The 16,757-nt window shown below is 29.0% G+C and overlaps 1 protein-coding gene across 2 annotated transcripts in view; it reads left to right on the forward strand.

Moving 5' to 3' along the window:
* The window catches only part of LOC105361003 (glycogen synthase kinase-3 beta), a 44,280-nt gene extending 27,523 nt beyond the window's left edge, over positions 1–16,757 (forward strand). For both annotated transcript variants that reach the window (XM_011498080.1, XM_011498079.1), the window contains exons 2-8: positions 5,684–5,874; positions 7,889–7,972; positions 9,799–9,909; positions 10,345–10,582; positions 11,096–11,289; positions 15,427–15,872; positions 16,681–16,757. In XM_011498080.1, the coding sequence (XP_011496382.1) occupies positions 7,907–7,972; positions 9,799–9,909; positions 10,345–10,582; positions 11,096–11,289; positions 15,427–15,867 (1,050 nt within the window). In that variant the 5' untranslated portion in view covers positions 5,684–5,874; positions 7,889–7,906 and the 3' untranslated portion in view covers positions 15,868–15,872; positions 16,681–16,757. The remainder of the gene's footprint in view (positions 1–5,683; positions 5,875–7,888; positions 7,973–9,798; positions 9,910–10,344; positions 10,583–11,095; positions 11,290–15,426; positions 15,873–16,680) is intronic.

Here is a 16,757-nt window from a genome sequence, read left to right on the forward strand (position 1 = left end):
CCATACTACCTCCATACTACCTCCATACCACCTCCGTGCCACCCAGACGTATTTTCATCAACACTACGCGTGCGTGCCGTACATACACGCATATGTGCGTATCTAGTGTGCATACGGAAAAGCACGTATACATGCACATTACGTTATATCGTATTAGATTAATATATCATTACATGAATATTTGATCAATTGCATGCAATTTTAGGGAGACTGTACACATAAAGCCTATCTACTCCATATAACCTTTGAATGTAAACAAATATCCCATCAATTTTGACAGTTTTCATTTCTTACTCGCACCAGGGATATGATAACGATACAGAATTTAATTCATATTTAATAAAGACTCGTGTGGCTTAAAACTATCTGATTAAATCGTTAATTTTACAATTTATCACGTTATCGATTTTTTTCAACACGAGCACCTGATTTATGAATTATGATTACGAATAGGAATTAATGACTATTATTAAAATTTAATCTTAATCCCCTTTAATAATTTACAATTATACCTGTGGTAATGTAATGTATTATTAATTATATATATATATATATATATATATTTATATATTTTACAAAATTATTTCCTACATTCTATAAATTTTTAATTATTTTCAATTGTTATTTTATCGTGAAAAAAAAACAGTTATTAGAGAATTCATCGTTAAAATTATCGATACAATCTCTGTCTGATAAATACTTTTATAAATTATTAAATACCGTAATAATCGATATCGCTCTCCTCCCCCCTCCCCCAAGACTACTCCTTAAGATAATTTTAAAAAATAATGAATTTTTCAAGATGCAGTATTTAGTTTCGTCAACATTTTCAATTCAAGATTAAAATAATAATAATAGTCAGCGGTAATATTAGCTCATTGTACGAAAGAAATATATCTGCTCGACGATACCCGATTTCTTTACAATCGTCTTAAACTGTACGGAATGTACTTTTGCCTTTGTGCTGCAATTTAAATTCGCATACACTTTTACATAACCTGGCGGTTCTGTGATAAAGGCTGTTCTTTTATTTGCAATTCGGTATCGAAGTAAAATTTTGCCGCCAGTCCCGGCAGTGCATGTTATTCTGAGAAATAAATATCTATTTATATGTCCGACCATTATGCGCACAAAGCTCGTACGCTCTCAAGACAATTTATGAATCACGCCGTTCCATTCGTCGTATTCTTCAAAGAGCGTTGATTTACAAATTTTGCAATTATACAGTGGTAGAAATTTGTCAAAAAAAAAAAAAACAAACAAACAAACAAACAAACAAACAAACAAAAAGCTGAAATTTAAATAATAACGATAAATTCAGAAAAGTAACACTGAAAATTATATTTAAGAAAATGTTACATTATTTCAAAATCGATAATAAGAACGTGAGGCTATTTTCACAAAATCTATTCACACTTTTAGTCTGAAAATGAAAGAAAGCAACAACAATAAAAAAAAACAACCGTTACATTTATCGTTAATAATTGAAATGTTAACATTAACACTTTTGCGCTATTAGGAGCTGATAGAGGTAGGACATTTGAATAATTTCACCAAATTTTCTGACTATGTATAAACTAATACATTGGCACGCAACGCGTAAATATCAAATTAACATATTCAAATGAAATTTAAATATGACGTTAATCTTTAATTTCTAAATTTTATATTTACAATTATTATATACAATGGAAATCTTAAATTATTACGAGAATTTGATCATCGTCAATGTTCTCTATTAAAGTTTAATAATTCGCTTTTTTTATCCTTATACACACAATCAAACGTTTGCAATCATATATTATAATTTTTGCTTCCCTCTTTTTTGTAACTCCAATTTCCTAAAAAAATGAAAACTAATTTTCTAAAATAAATTATCTATACGATTAAAAAAATGTTTTAAACCGCATCAGTAGCTATTGCGGCATTCCATCGTAATTCCATTTTAATTTCAACCATAAAATTAGATTTGATAGTTATAAATTTGTTATTCATAATTACAGTTTTATTTATTATCTATTGCTTTCAATTTGAATTTTGGTTCGTAAATTATACCATATTAAGTCCAATTTTCGCCTATAATTAAATTATAATTATAGCGCTAAATTAATCAATTTCATAAACAAATGCAGTTTTGATTATTTAAAAGATATCTAATTTGCATATAATTCGAAAAGGTTAAATCGACATTAGCGGGAATTTAGTGAATTTATATTTACGTTTAGTTTAGTATCCTAAATAATAATATAATTGAGATATTTATTAATGTATGATTTCTCTAAAAATCATCGATAAGTTGTCTGTCTATTTATTAATTATTTATATTAATATATAACATTTGAAAAGAAGTGCATACGAAATATTAAATGTCTAGCTATATTGGCTTCACCTTACTTCCTTATATAACGAAAATTGAAATTTAAGAAGACAAATTTATGATGACAATTGTTAGTAGATTTATTACATATATTATTTGAATTTAATTTATTTTTTAATTCTAAGCAAATGTACTACATATTATTTTAAGTTTAAAAATAAGCTAATTACTTTGTTGTTATTTTGATATTTTCTTATCTCGGTACCTGTGTCCTTATGTAAAAATAATTAAATATTTATAAAAAAAAAAAAAAAAACAACAACAATCACTTAAAAATCTGTTCGTCTTAACAAATTATTGTTAAATAATTATTATTGTTAAATAACTTCAATTAATTTTAAATTATTAAATACAAATAGTGAATTAGTCCAAGATGAGAGGCAAGTAAAAAACTCTCGTAAAATGATATATTTGTATGCGTGTTCGGTAAATCTAAATGATTACAGGTAAGGGTGAAGGTGATATATTAGCGTACGATGAGAAATATATTTTTATTCGGGGTGTAAAGCTAAAATATCACAGATATGGGTGCATAATAAAACATTATTTTATTACTTTTATGAATTGACGATGGGTATTGTGAAGCTGAAAAAGGGAAGGTCTTCTTCACTTTCTTTCCTAATTTTGTTTTTATTATGAATTCAACTCTAAGCCATTAACTTATTATCAATCGGAATAAAAAATTTATTGTCTCTTTGTTATTTCTTAGTCATAACTAATAATATATTGGGAAGTAAGCTTTTGAATGAAGGATACTTCATTCGGTCCAAATGAAAATTATTATCAATTTTTTGTAGCAATTTACAATGAACTAAGAAAGTTAAAAATCTTTCACTATTGCAAAATGTTAAAGATTTTTTATCCAAACTTCTATATTATATAGGCTTAACTTTTATTATTCTCCAATAATGCGATTAAAATTGCCATCCATTTAATCCATGAAACAGCAAAGTTTTAGATTCAATTTTAAATTCATATTGGGATTGTAATTTTATAAAAAATAATTACAGAATTTAAACTTGTGATTCTTTATCTGATTTAAGTATATTAACTTCTATGTGGATAATAATGTTTCTACGATACAATAAAGCATTTATGTAGCTAATGAAAATAAAAATTAAGCCTTTAGATTTCTTTCCCACCTCATGAGTTCGACGATTATGCTCCGTCTCGTGTAAACGTTAAAATCACTTAACTTTACCGAATAATATATTGTAATAATCATTATAATTGGTATGCTAATTATATTAGATTTTAGTATACATTTAAATTTAGAATTAGACGATTATATGTGATAAAGAATTGTGAAAGAAAACAAAATTGAAATTGAAATAAACTATCCCTACTTCGATTTAACGAAACCAAATATCTTAAAATAATCTGTTTACTTATGGAGATTATTATTTTTATAAAAATTTATTTATAAACCAATGGGATGTTGCTTCTTTAATTTGGACTGGGTAGTATTATAAAATTAACACTTAAAATTATTCGATATTTCAACTTTGTGTAAAAGCGTTGTTATTCGTTTTCATTTAACAATGAGCCTTTATGACATTTCTAAGCATAACTGTATTATATAATTGGAATCGGCGATTTGCATCGAGCAACATTCGCCTCGTGTATGAAAAAAAAAAAAAAAAAAAAAAAAAAAAAAAAGAAAGAAAAGAAAAACGAACATCGTTATTTTTTGTACTGTTGTCGTTATTGTTATCAATACGAAATTATGATTATTTTATTTACCGCTATTGTTATTATTGTCATTATAAAAGTTTTTTTGTGTTTTTTTTTTTGTGTTTTTTTTTTTGTGTTTTTTTTTTTTTTTTTTTTTTTTTTTTTTCGAAACCTTTTTTTATAAAAAAAGAATAGAAAAGTCACGCTTTAGTTAGATTAGCGTGAAAAAGACGGTTGATCGCGCATTGGTTACATTGTCCGCGGTTCAAACAGCCCATTCCCAACGCGCATTCATCACCCCGATGACATATTACATTAAAAATGCTTTCATTTTATATTTCGTCTCGTGCTTAAAAGGGACACGCGCGCGCGCCCGCTCGCGCACACACTCTCTCGCTCACTCCTTAAGGAGAGCGGTACACTTCGCCGCTCTCCCAAGCACTTGGCGACACTATTTTCTACACCGGCAGTCAACCAAAAATAGAGCCTAGATAGCTGCTACTTCCCAGACCTCGATAATTCGCTGGTCGAAGCAAGTGTAGAGTCCTCGTCTCTCCGAGTCGACCGAGCTCGCATATAATTTAGGTCAGTTGTGAACCGATGAAAAGAAATATCGCTTTGCCGTGACGGAAGTGTATGTTGCTTGGTGGGGTGGAGGGGGGGACGGACGGAGGGACCTTTATTTAAAATTGACGTCAAAATATCTTGAGATGTGCATCAATGTATCATCGACATACTTTTTCTCACTCTTCCTCTTTTTCTTCTTCTTCATCTTCTTCCTCTTCTTGTTCTTTATACCTTTATGTAGGTAGTTGGCGCTCTCTGCTTGCCAATAGAAAATTAAAATTCTTAAAGCATAGTTTTTCATAAATCAGGGGTAATTAATTAACGATCATAATTACGAGCATTACGTAGCTATTTATGCAAACAAAATAATATTGGGTGTTGATAAAAGATTAAGCATAATCGTGTCCTCTATACAATTATTTATCCGACAATGAATCTTGATAAATTTCTCAAATATTTGAGCTGAATTCTTATTTCTTTTTTCCCTTTGGTTTGTCTTTGTTTTACATGTAAAAATTTGAAATTTAATGTTGTTCCTTTTTGTGTGTGTGTGTGCGTGCGTGCGTGCGTGCGTGCGTGCGTGTTTTTGTGTGCTTTTGTGTGTGCGTGTCCCCATAATGTGAAATTGTGAATAATATTAGTGAATGGAGATAATAAAATTTGAAAAAAGATAACGTTTGATTGTTTACAAAAGTTTATATATTTTTGACCTAGTTACGAGTAGAGTGTGAGATAGCACTTTGTCGAATAAAAGAAAGACGTTTAAAAGTAGTACGCGAAACCGAGCCTCTCAGATCCAAAAGGATATCTTTAAGATCTAATCCTATGGTCGCGGCAAAATGATGCTCCCCGCACATTATACAATTGATTACCAATCGGTAATTCAATGGCGACACTTGTCCTTCAATGACTTGCACCCGAATTACCCGAGTGCAGAAACGAAATAATTACCAACTTGCACTAATAGCTTTATTGTAAAATCTTAATAACCATATCGTCACTGCACTATAGCGTTTCCGCTCTCTTATTCCGTTTTTTCTATGGATGGTGCGATGTTCGAAGCAGGCAAGGATGGCAACAAGGCAACGACAGTGGTAGCGACACCTGGCGCTGGCCCGGATCGTCCTCAAGAAATTTCCTACACCGACACCAAGATTATCGGCAATGGCAGCTTCGGTGTTGTCTACCAAGCCAAGCTTTGTGAAACCAATGAGACCATCGCGATCAAGAAAGTCTTGCAGGACAAGCGGTTTAAGGTTAGTAGTCAGTCTATTTTTATATGCGGCCTAAAGTGAAAGCGGAAGGTAAATTATTTTGCCACATTAGCCACACGAAGCCTTCGCCTTTTATTGGCTATTACGAATGCGCGAAACTTTAAGATGATTTTCTGTAGTTTTATTATCTTACATTTTTAAGGGAAATCTAGTTAATGCACGGTTACAAGCATACGTGTACTTATTTATTTATCGATCGATCCACGTATTAAGAAATATAATAATGTTTCCCCATTTACACATAGTAATAATAAACTTAAAATAATTTACTATATTTACTAGGTTTGTTTATTCATTTCTGATTCGATACAATTTCACCATAATCATATATTAAATAAGTTGAAGCAACTTTTTAAAAACCAATTTCTCTAGTAAACAATATATATTACTAATGTAATTGGCTTTATGATGCATATCGTCCTCAAGATATTTCCTACACCCGTATCAAGATTATCGGCAACTCGGTGTTGTTTACTAAGCCAAGCTTTGTAAAGCTAATAAGACCATTGCAATCGAGAAAGAATTATACATATGTATTTGAAGAGAGAGAGAGAGAGAGAGAGAGAGAGAGAGAGAGAGAGAGAATTTTTAATTACTATAATCATTGAGCGCCAAGGAGCTTCAAACTCAATTCCGTATACAGTAAATGAATGCACACCTTTTACTTTCTGTGGACCTTATACATTATTACCGTAGGATATTAAATATTCGCAATGCAATACATTTTTCTAGTATAAAGAATTATTTATTAAAATATCATCAATGAGGTCATATTTCTTCTCTTACGATTATACTTATAGAAAGTTCTTTATAATAAATCTTATGAAGAATTATGAATTTATTATAATTTCATGCCGCCAATTCATCTTGATCTTTTCAAATCTAACGTCGTTTAATTTAATTGATAAACCAACAATATGATAGGCGACAATTTAACTAACTAGTGTACTTTTTTTCCCCTTTATAATTACAAGCTTTAATTCCAATACCATTGGCTTACAAAAAAAAAGGAAAAAATATTCCAATGATTCGTATAAAAAATTTAAGCTCCGATAAAGTATAAAAAAAATTACCAAATTTATTTTTTTTTTTTTTTTTTTTTTTTTTTTTTTTAAATTAATTATTAAAACGATCTTTGAAATTGACGGCTATTAATATCATATTTAAAAGGGACATAATATTATCGAAATTATTGTAATAAAATATGAATGAAAATATGATACTTTTATTTATAAAGTATAAATTTATATTATAACTTTATCGGTAAATAATTAAGCGATATTTAATTAAATTAAATAAATGTCAAGTGAAAAGCTTCATTATTTATTTGTATATCAATATTCGGCTTATAATTGTACTTTTGGCTCTTCACAATTTAATTGTAACTGCAATTTTTATCAACAAAGTGCCTGCCTAGTTATCCCAGTACTTGTAATTTTCTTCACTCATTTTCTACAAATTATAAAAAATATATTATTTTTAATTTCGTACAATAGAGATTAGTCACATATAAAAAAAAACAAAAAAAAAACAAAAAAAAACAAAAAAAAACAAAAAAAAATGTGTCAATTAATTAGGAATCATTAGGAATCATGTAATAACGTCTTTCTTTTATATTTATAAATATATAGTTTATTTATATTCGTTTCATCTTCGTTCAATCTTTCCTATTGCAATATATTCTTACTAAATCAAATAAGAAATTTCGCGTCAGTAATCATTAGCTAAATACCGATAAAACAATTGTACGTGAAATACCTAAATTCCTGCTCACTTTCATTGCACATATATTTATGTACTTATTATAAACAAATTGTATTATAATATTAATGTACACCGTTCTGAAGAACCAAAGATTTTTCTTTTACGTATTCAATGACTTGTAAGAAAAAGAAAGTGGTTATTGTGAGACATTAATTGCCGTAGCGTATTGAATTAAAATCCAAAAGACAATTGTATTAGAAATTTACAATTAATTCGTTAACTTTTATTTCAGAACAGAGAATTGCAAATAATGCGACGCCTCGAACATTGCAACATCGTCAAACTAAAGTATTTCTTTTACTCTAGTGGTGATAAGGTAACTTTTATTTACTTAACATTTTCGTTACTTATTTTATTATACTTATATTTATTATATTTATTATCATATCATAATAAGTAGATATATAATTTACTTATTTATAATTATTAATGTAATTTTTTTTTTTTTTTTTTTTTTTTTTTTTTTTTTTTTTTTTTTTTACGATCACTAAATAGCGATTATAATAAAAATATATGTATAAATAATGTTAAAAAAATTTCTCTATAATGAAACACTAAACTACCCATAGAGACAGAAATGATAAATTTAAACATTTTTGATTAACTAAAAATACATTGCTTTATTATATATTATGTATATCGCTTGATTAATAGATATTGAATTAGTATAAAAATGAAAAATATTACTATACACACACATATAATACAATGTTATAATTAAGTGTAACAAGAATTAATTTTACTATTAGAAAGCTTTATAATGACTTGTTTTAAGTTTATTTTTGGAAGAAATATTAAACAATTTTCATTATGGAGTATGCATATAATTGATAATGATGTTTGAATTTCAAGAAAATAATATAAATTTTATCCTCACCATGAGGAGACAATTAATTTTTATTCGACCGTATAGCAATAATAAATAGCCAGTCAGCATAAATGCACGAATATAAATATGAACATAAGAATAAGATTGAGATTTATCTCTTCATTCAATAATAAGTGTTTATAACTTTTGAAATTTAATGGATGCGTCATTATTGTGTTATTTTGTAGAACTTCTTAAATGCGACTAATCCAGTTTTTCATGTGGACGTAAGTTGAAGCGTACGTACAGTAGTTGTAAAATAATCCTTTGACGGAGTTTTTAGGCAGTCACGCTTCCGCGGTAGAAAAAGTGCAATATAACTATATAAATGACGAAAAAATAAATGAGTTATAAAAATGACATATTAAATAGAAAGAAGTTTTTCAAAGAAAAAAGAAATAAATAAATAAATAAATAAACAATAAGCTATTAAATTATGCATTTAGTGACTAAAGCTGCTTGGCTAGTTATAAAAATTGTTCTTCTTTAGTACGCTAAACTTTTGCAATCCTAAGATTTATTAAACTAAAATTTTCATTTCAATTTGCCCTCGTGTATTATTATTAAATAGTTATTTTATAATATTTACTTATCGACTTACTTAATTCTTAGTGTATTTTCTAAAAATTTATAACATAAAAATTGATACTGTCCAGATTAATATCAGAGACGATTCGTTTCTGTATTGTTAGTAAATATATCGATTATACACAAATGTATTTATGTATATATATAGTTACTTTTATTAAATTCAAGTAAAACAATGTTTTAAACAATACGTTATTTATGTCTTTTAATTCTTAGATTAAAATTAGGCTTAAAAAATTTTAATGTTATAAATACATAATTAAATCGATATAAATATCAATAAAGTAACAAATAAAGTAAATAAATTATAGATGTAGCAAATGAACGATAAATAATTGTTGTAATGTAAAATTATATAATAAACTTGTAGAATTTGCTAGAATTGTGTACAAAATTCGACTGTTTACTCATCCGATCGTATAACGCAGTGTATTCATAGATCCTTTATGCAAAATTGTTATCATGTAAATGTATGAATTTCTCTGTGATCGATATTAACAACTTTTTTATGCATAAAAAAGAAAAAAAGAAGAAAAAAAAGAAATAGACAAAAACACAAAAAGTTAAAAAAAAAGAAAAAGAAAAAAGAAAAAAAAATTCTCTATATAATATCTGCGATATACATTCATGCTCTAATTAATTATTCTCAGAATTTCTTCAATGATGCCTTTATCGAATGTTTACAGAAGGATGAAGTTTATCTCAATCTAGTTCTGGAATACGTCCCCGAAACCGTGTATAAAGTTGCTCGACACTACAGCAAGAGCAAGCAAACGATACCAATCAGCTTCATTAAGGTAAAAACAAAGTCTCTCGTTAAAGAAAGCAGTATTTTTCACTTAAGTATCTATCGATAAAGAATAGAGTTTTTTTTTCTTCCTTTGTCATCGTTTTTGAATCGTAATAGAATGTACGACGACGGCGTATCTCACCGATGACAATAAATAATGATAATTGTTGTGAATACCATTGTAAACGGTAAGTTAACACAAAGTGCCAATTTGTTAATTTGAATTTACTTAATAAGGAAGCACATTTGATAACCGCCCAAGAGCAACTTACAATATTATAATTGCAAATCGTATCTTTTCATATTTAAGACAATTGATTTATTCATATACCGTGTCGACGGTCGTTACGTCGTCACATCGCTTCGGATGGGGCTATTAGAGAGAAGAAAAACAATTGACGTGATCGTAACGATTGACAATGCACTTTCACATTTCTTACAGCTATACATGTACCAGCTTTTCCGATCACTGGCATATATCCACTCGTTAGGGATTTGTCACAGAGACATAAAGCCGCAAAATCTACTTCTCGACCCGGAGACTGGGATACTGAAGCTGTGCGATTTCGGCTCGGCTAAACACCTCGTCAAAGGCGAGCCAAATGTCGCTTATATATGCAGCCGCTATTATCGTGCCCCCGAACTCATCTTTGGCGCTATTGATTACACCACGAAAATTGGTTAGTCGACGGTTAAGCATCTCTTATATTGGGTATTTTATAATCGAGCAAACGGGATCAAAATGTATAATGGCATTAGTATGTTTTGTTCCGTCAAGTGCCTCCTGTGAATATTAGAACTGCAATTTTCATCAGAAAGTAAATAAAATCATCTGAATTCGTAAAGCCACTTGTTTTACGTAGCTTTACAAAACTATATTGACATTTATTGCATCGATTTAACGTGATTTGCACATTATAATATAAATAGGAATCGTAAGAGTGGGGTAAATATTTTTATTTACTATCCATTTACACTTCTTTCGCTCTGCTCGTAGTAAAAAGGCGTAATTTTATGCTGAAATTTCAATTTATGTAAATAAAATTTTAAACGTTTATTTGAATGATATGAAAGAGAGTTAAAATAAATAAAATAAAAAAAAAATAAATAAAAAATAAAAAATAAAAAAAATAAAAATAAAAAATTAAAAAATCCTAGCATGACAATGTTTTACAAATCCTTGTTCTTTGCAGATGTATGGAGCGCCGGCTGCGTTCTGGCAGAACTTCTCCTAGGACAGCCTATTTTTCCTGGGGATAGTGGTGTGGATCAATTAGTCGAGATAATCAAGGTTCTCGGTACACCGACACGTGAACAGATTCGCGAAATGAATCCTAACTACACCGAATTCAAATTCCCACAAATTAGGTCTCATCCTTGGCAAAAGGTAAAGAGATTTCATAAAAATTATGAAATTAAGAATGAATTTTTCTCAACTACAGACAGGCCGACGTTCAATTGTCCGAGGTCATTTGTCATTACCATTTATTTATTTTTGGCTCGTTAATCTCCCCTTCGTTATTTATTTTAATCATAGTTCAAACGCTATTTATATTTTATATAACTTTTAATGTGACTAAATCCTGTTTATATTAAATGTTTTATAAAATTATTCAAATACATTAAGTCGCGTTTTATCATCACATTATAATATATCCGAGTGAGTCGAGGCACTTAAAATAATACCATTACAATGGTATTACGTTTACGTCTAATTTTTCACTTTCAACGGTAAAGTAAAACCTTTAACACAACAACGACAATGTAAATCCAAATTGTACAAAAAATACTTTATATAAATAAGCTCGTATTAATAGCAGAAAAATTAGAATAGACATGCAAGAGACGTTACTAATAGGCAAATTTATTATCCTTAAAGTTAGATAAATAAGTAAAGACTAACAATCAAGCCATCCCCGTTATTTATATGTATCAACGTCACGTATTACTCATGGTTTGCAGTTTATGCTTCAACGAATGAGCTTGCCAAAATGTTCCACCGAGCACCAAAAGATTAGAGTAAGTGGTGACAAAAATTTTGGAACGTGTTTATGTGGCTGCCACACTATACGTTTTTCTATTTGTTGTTTTTTCTCTCTCTCTCTCTCTCTCTCTCTCTCTCTCTCTCTCTCTCTCTCTATCTATCTATCTATCTATCTGCCAGCTCGGATACACACTAACAAAGCCAAATGAGTCACAAATTTGTGAATATCACTGTAAAACAATCTGCCTTACGTTTCCTTCAATCTTGAAAATGAGATATAATAAGCGTGATTGTTTAACTATTATAATTATATATACAAATTTGATAATAGACAAATTATCGGATATTCATTATTTAAATATGAATTTAAATGACCGTTTAATTATATCGCGTTACGTTATTGTGTAATATCGGTGATTTAATGAAAAATTCAAATAACAGATGACGATGATGGGCCCCGTTGTAAATGTCACTTCACAATTATATTCAATCGTATAATTCAGCTATTTGAAATGTATTTTGAATGCTATTACGGCGTAGAAAATTTATATTTCTTATAAATTTACATACGACTTCAGTATTAAATTGTCTCTTTACATTTTTATCCCCGCTTGTAAAATATTTCATTATAATATTGAAAATACAGTTATTTCTCATTCTCAAAGACATAACGTTATTGCACAAAACCAGCAAAGCTAAAGAAATTCAGGTAAAACAACTTCATCGTAAATCTACGTTCAATTTAGTAAATTAATCAATTAAACTTGTAATAAAATTAATGATATCCTTTTATATTTTTACAGTGATTTCACAGTTTGATATAGCCAATGAAAAGTAAAATACTTTACTAGGGTGCGGGTATTAATGCATCGATTCGTAAAGATTTTTAAAAATTAAATATATTAAAAATCATGCATATAAACATTATATGTCATTTAATGATATAAAATGTTTCAATGTTACTTATAAAGACAAAATTAGTTTTTCAAATATTCGAGGAAAGAATTTAAATCTTAGAAAATTCAAATGACTTTATGATCCTTCGTTTTATTCAAATTATATACAAGTGTGGGACATTTTCGTAATATAATTTTTTCTCAAATTTATTGCTAAACTACAAACATTGTTCATGAAAGTTGAAGTTCGGAATACTTATACGATTATTAATAGTATATTCAAATGAGAATATTCGAGAATATTTCAAACTTTTAACACATTACAAATTACTGCTAAAACCAATATTTTCTTCCATGATCATTTGCGGCAGATCTAACATTACTAACATAGTTAATCCAACATTGCAAATGTCTTGAATAAATAAATACATCACTTACTTTAATCTTGCGGTGCTCCTTGTTTCGAAGACACGCGATTCGAATAAGGATTCTAATGAAATTATTGTTCAAATTTTATATAAACATTGTATCAACTTACCAAGCATCATTTTTCGACTTTTTAAATGTTATCATATAACAATATCTCATCAGACACAAAGCTAAAAACATCATTCATAACGATTTCTCATGATTCAAAAACTTGTAATTTTTATAAGACTATGCTTAACTGTTAATGTTGTCTGTGATAAATGCCATTGTTTTTTCATTTTTTTTTTTTTTTTTTTTTTTTTATATATATTTTTCATAAATAACATAACTTATACAAAATTCAGGCGTATTTATACTAAACATTTTTTTCTCAACAACTTTGGTGTGCATATATTAGGGTCTAACTGGAATAATTCATAACAATAATAAATACATATAATATTGTATAAATAATATGAATAAGTTAATTTCACTATGATTGTTCTTTTAATAAATGCATCGATAATGTTGGAAATATTTTCTGTCCTTCATTTAATAATGAAATAATTATAATAAAATGTTTATAATTATTGACTTTCTCATTTACATACACACAATTGGTCATTCTTTAATGCACAAAAATAATATCAATTCCAAAGATTATTCATTGCAAATAAATTACAAGTTAATTAAATATTATATGACATTTATATATTTACACAAAATTAGTTAAAGATTTCGTTTCACCTTATATTTCTATTATTATTATTATTATTATTATTATTATTATTATTATTATTATTATTATTATTATTATTATTACGTTTATATATGATGCATTGTTTTTTAAGCAAATTATCGTCATATTTATAAATATACTGAATAAATATTTAAATTCAACGTTTGTTTACCTACGAAAACCAAAAATGTTTATATATATAAATATATAAAAATCGTTCAAATTTAGTCCAATAAAATAACCAAAATTCATTAATAATTAATTATGAAATGAGTATTGGCCATAAAATTTATTTCTCAATCATCGATTATAATAAATTGTACGTTATTGGTATATATTCATTGGTAAAAATTCCTGTTGTTAATTGAAAACTTGTCAAGTTGAAATTTAAACTTAATAGTTCCATTGTGCTTACGTATGCTAAGCTTACAAATAAAACTTCAAAATAAAAAGTCATGGTGAAAATATACATTTATTTGTATTTTATTCTATATATTATGTAGTATTAAAACGAAGTGATAAAATAAAAATATTAATAAGATAATTCATAAATCGACACTATTATAAATCAATCGTTTGTTATTTGAAATTTGTTCAATTGAATGCATTTAATATATTTATTTAATGAGTCACTTTTTTTTAACATTTATTGCAATGAAAAAAAAATTTCAAATTTTTTTTTTTTTATTTTTTTTTTATTTTTTTATTTTTTTTTTTTTTTTTTTCAATTAAATACAAAGCAAAAAGTATAAATTGTCAAGTTAATTTTACAATATTAATATAACTAATTTGAATTTCAAATAAGAAAAATATGTAGCCATATTTCATTTAAAATATATACTTACATTGATAAAAATTATTACGAAATGATATATTCATTTGATGATTCTAATATGCCGATGATCTATCATTGCAGCCATTGTGAAAAATCATTATTGTCATGAAATGTGTAAAAGTAGCAAAAAAATTAATTAGCCATATAATTTTAAAGTTGTAAGGTGAAATTTATGGATAATTATAGTGTTATTATGAGCAGGAGAATGTCGATACGTTGAGATAAACAATCTGAAACTTGTAACTTGCATTATCTAGTTTGAAAATTAACATTATTTTAACAATCATATTGTATTATTTTGTACATTCTCTTAATGGTGGTTTTGTAAGAAAGTGACAGTAAAGTATCTCGAGTTTTGAAATGATTAAATGGTAAACGGTAATGTACACTCGATGCGGTAAACAAAACATACGTATAAAAGGCAAAAAAGAGAAAGCAGGTGAGGTCCAATTGTATTTAAAAGTGAATGCGTTCGAAAGTCATGAAAGCCCGTGTTGACTTGACACTCGGACAGTCGGTATAATTGCCAATCGTTTCATAAAATAATCTTAATCTAATACAACACAACGAAGTGCCAACTAGAAAAAACAAATACTTCCCTCGTACGTCTCAAAGCCCACTGGACTGACGATCGCATCTGTTGTCTCGCCTCCGGCGCTTAGGTATTCAGGGCGCGCACGCCCCCGGAAGCGATGGACCTCGTGGCGAAGCTCCTGGAGTACACGCCGTCGCAGCGCGCGACGCCCCTCGGTGCCTGCGTCCACAATTTCTTCGACGAGCTGCGCGAACCCGGCATGAGGCTGCCCAACGGACGGGAGCTGCCGCCCCTTTTCAATTTCACCGAGCACGAGCTGAGGATCCAACCGATCTTCAATAACATGCTTCGGCCCAAGTACAGCCAGCAGTCGGGTAAAGGCGCCCAATCAACTTCGGCGACGAGCGCCACCGGGACCGACGTTAACCCCGCGAGCGGACTCGCGGTCCCCGGGACCCAGCAGGCCACGGGCAGTAGCGTCGGTGAGGAGGCCGAGGCGCAGGTCAGCGCTGCCCAACTACCCGACGCCCAGCAGAGCGCCGACTCCAGCCAATCGAACATGGCTTAGAACGGGTGTGTCTTTCAACCCTCCACCACCTCTACATTCATACATTACCACCATTGGCTTCCTTCGCCCCTCGGTCCTCCCACATTCAATCCAATAATTCAAGGACTTATTGTGCTGAACGCGATGTAGACGAGAGTTATTGGGATTAACGATAGTTCAGCCTAATTGAACGGCGAAATTGATCGTCGAGCGATTTAAGACTTAAGTAGAAGCTTTTAAGTTCGATCGGTGCCCACTTAACTACTCATCACTTATCACAGGCTCGATACTATGCAAATATAAGGAAAGAAAGAAGGAAAGAAATGAACGAAAAGGAACAGATTTTGCTTTTTCATGACATCAAAAAATTATAAATATACTCATGATGTTGATTATGTATAAAAATGCCCAAGCACTTAAAGTTTTGTCTCTCATTCTTGACTGTCAATTTTTAATTTAGATGAGAAATTTTAAACAACAATATCTTATCCTCGTAGTAACATCGTGTCTATCTATTTTAAATACTTATGGTTATAATACCAAAGGCACTAATTATAATATTACTTTTCCAATCAATCCGCACGAATGTCTTATGATTATGTAAATTCCATAACGATCGTTAGTGTCAAACTTTAATTGACAAATTGTGATTCGGTATACATTATTCCATGGTGTCTATAATTACAATTTATATACTTATAGTGGACAATGATTTAGCTAAAATTAATATTGCGACAATAAGTATTTAATTATTGGATTAAGCAATTATAAGAAAAACATTATTTTAATAAAATTGTCGAAAATGTTTTAAATATTGTTTTCCATTGTTTTCAGGTTTGTGCTTTATGGAGAATCGGCTTCTTTTTCTCGTCTTTCTTTCTATTTGATTCTTAATTCATTTTATTTTTAAA

The sequence above is a fragment of the Ceratosolen solmsi genome, unplaced genomic scaffold (assembly GCF_000503995.2).
Source record: "Ceratosolen solmsi marchali unplaced genomic scaffold, CerSol_1.0 scaffold14, whole genome shotgun sequence".
Taxonomy (NCBI): Eukaryota; Metazoa; Arthropoda; class Insecta; order Hymenoptera; family Agaonidae; genus Ceratosolen; species Ceratosolen solmsi.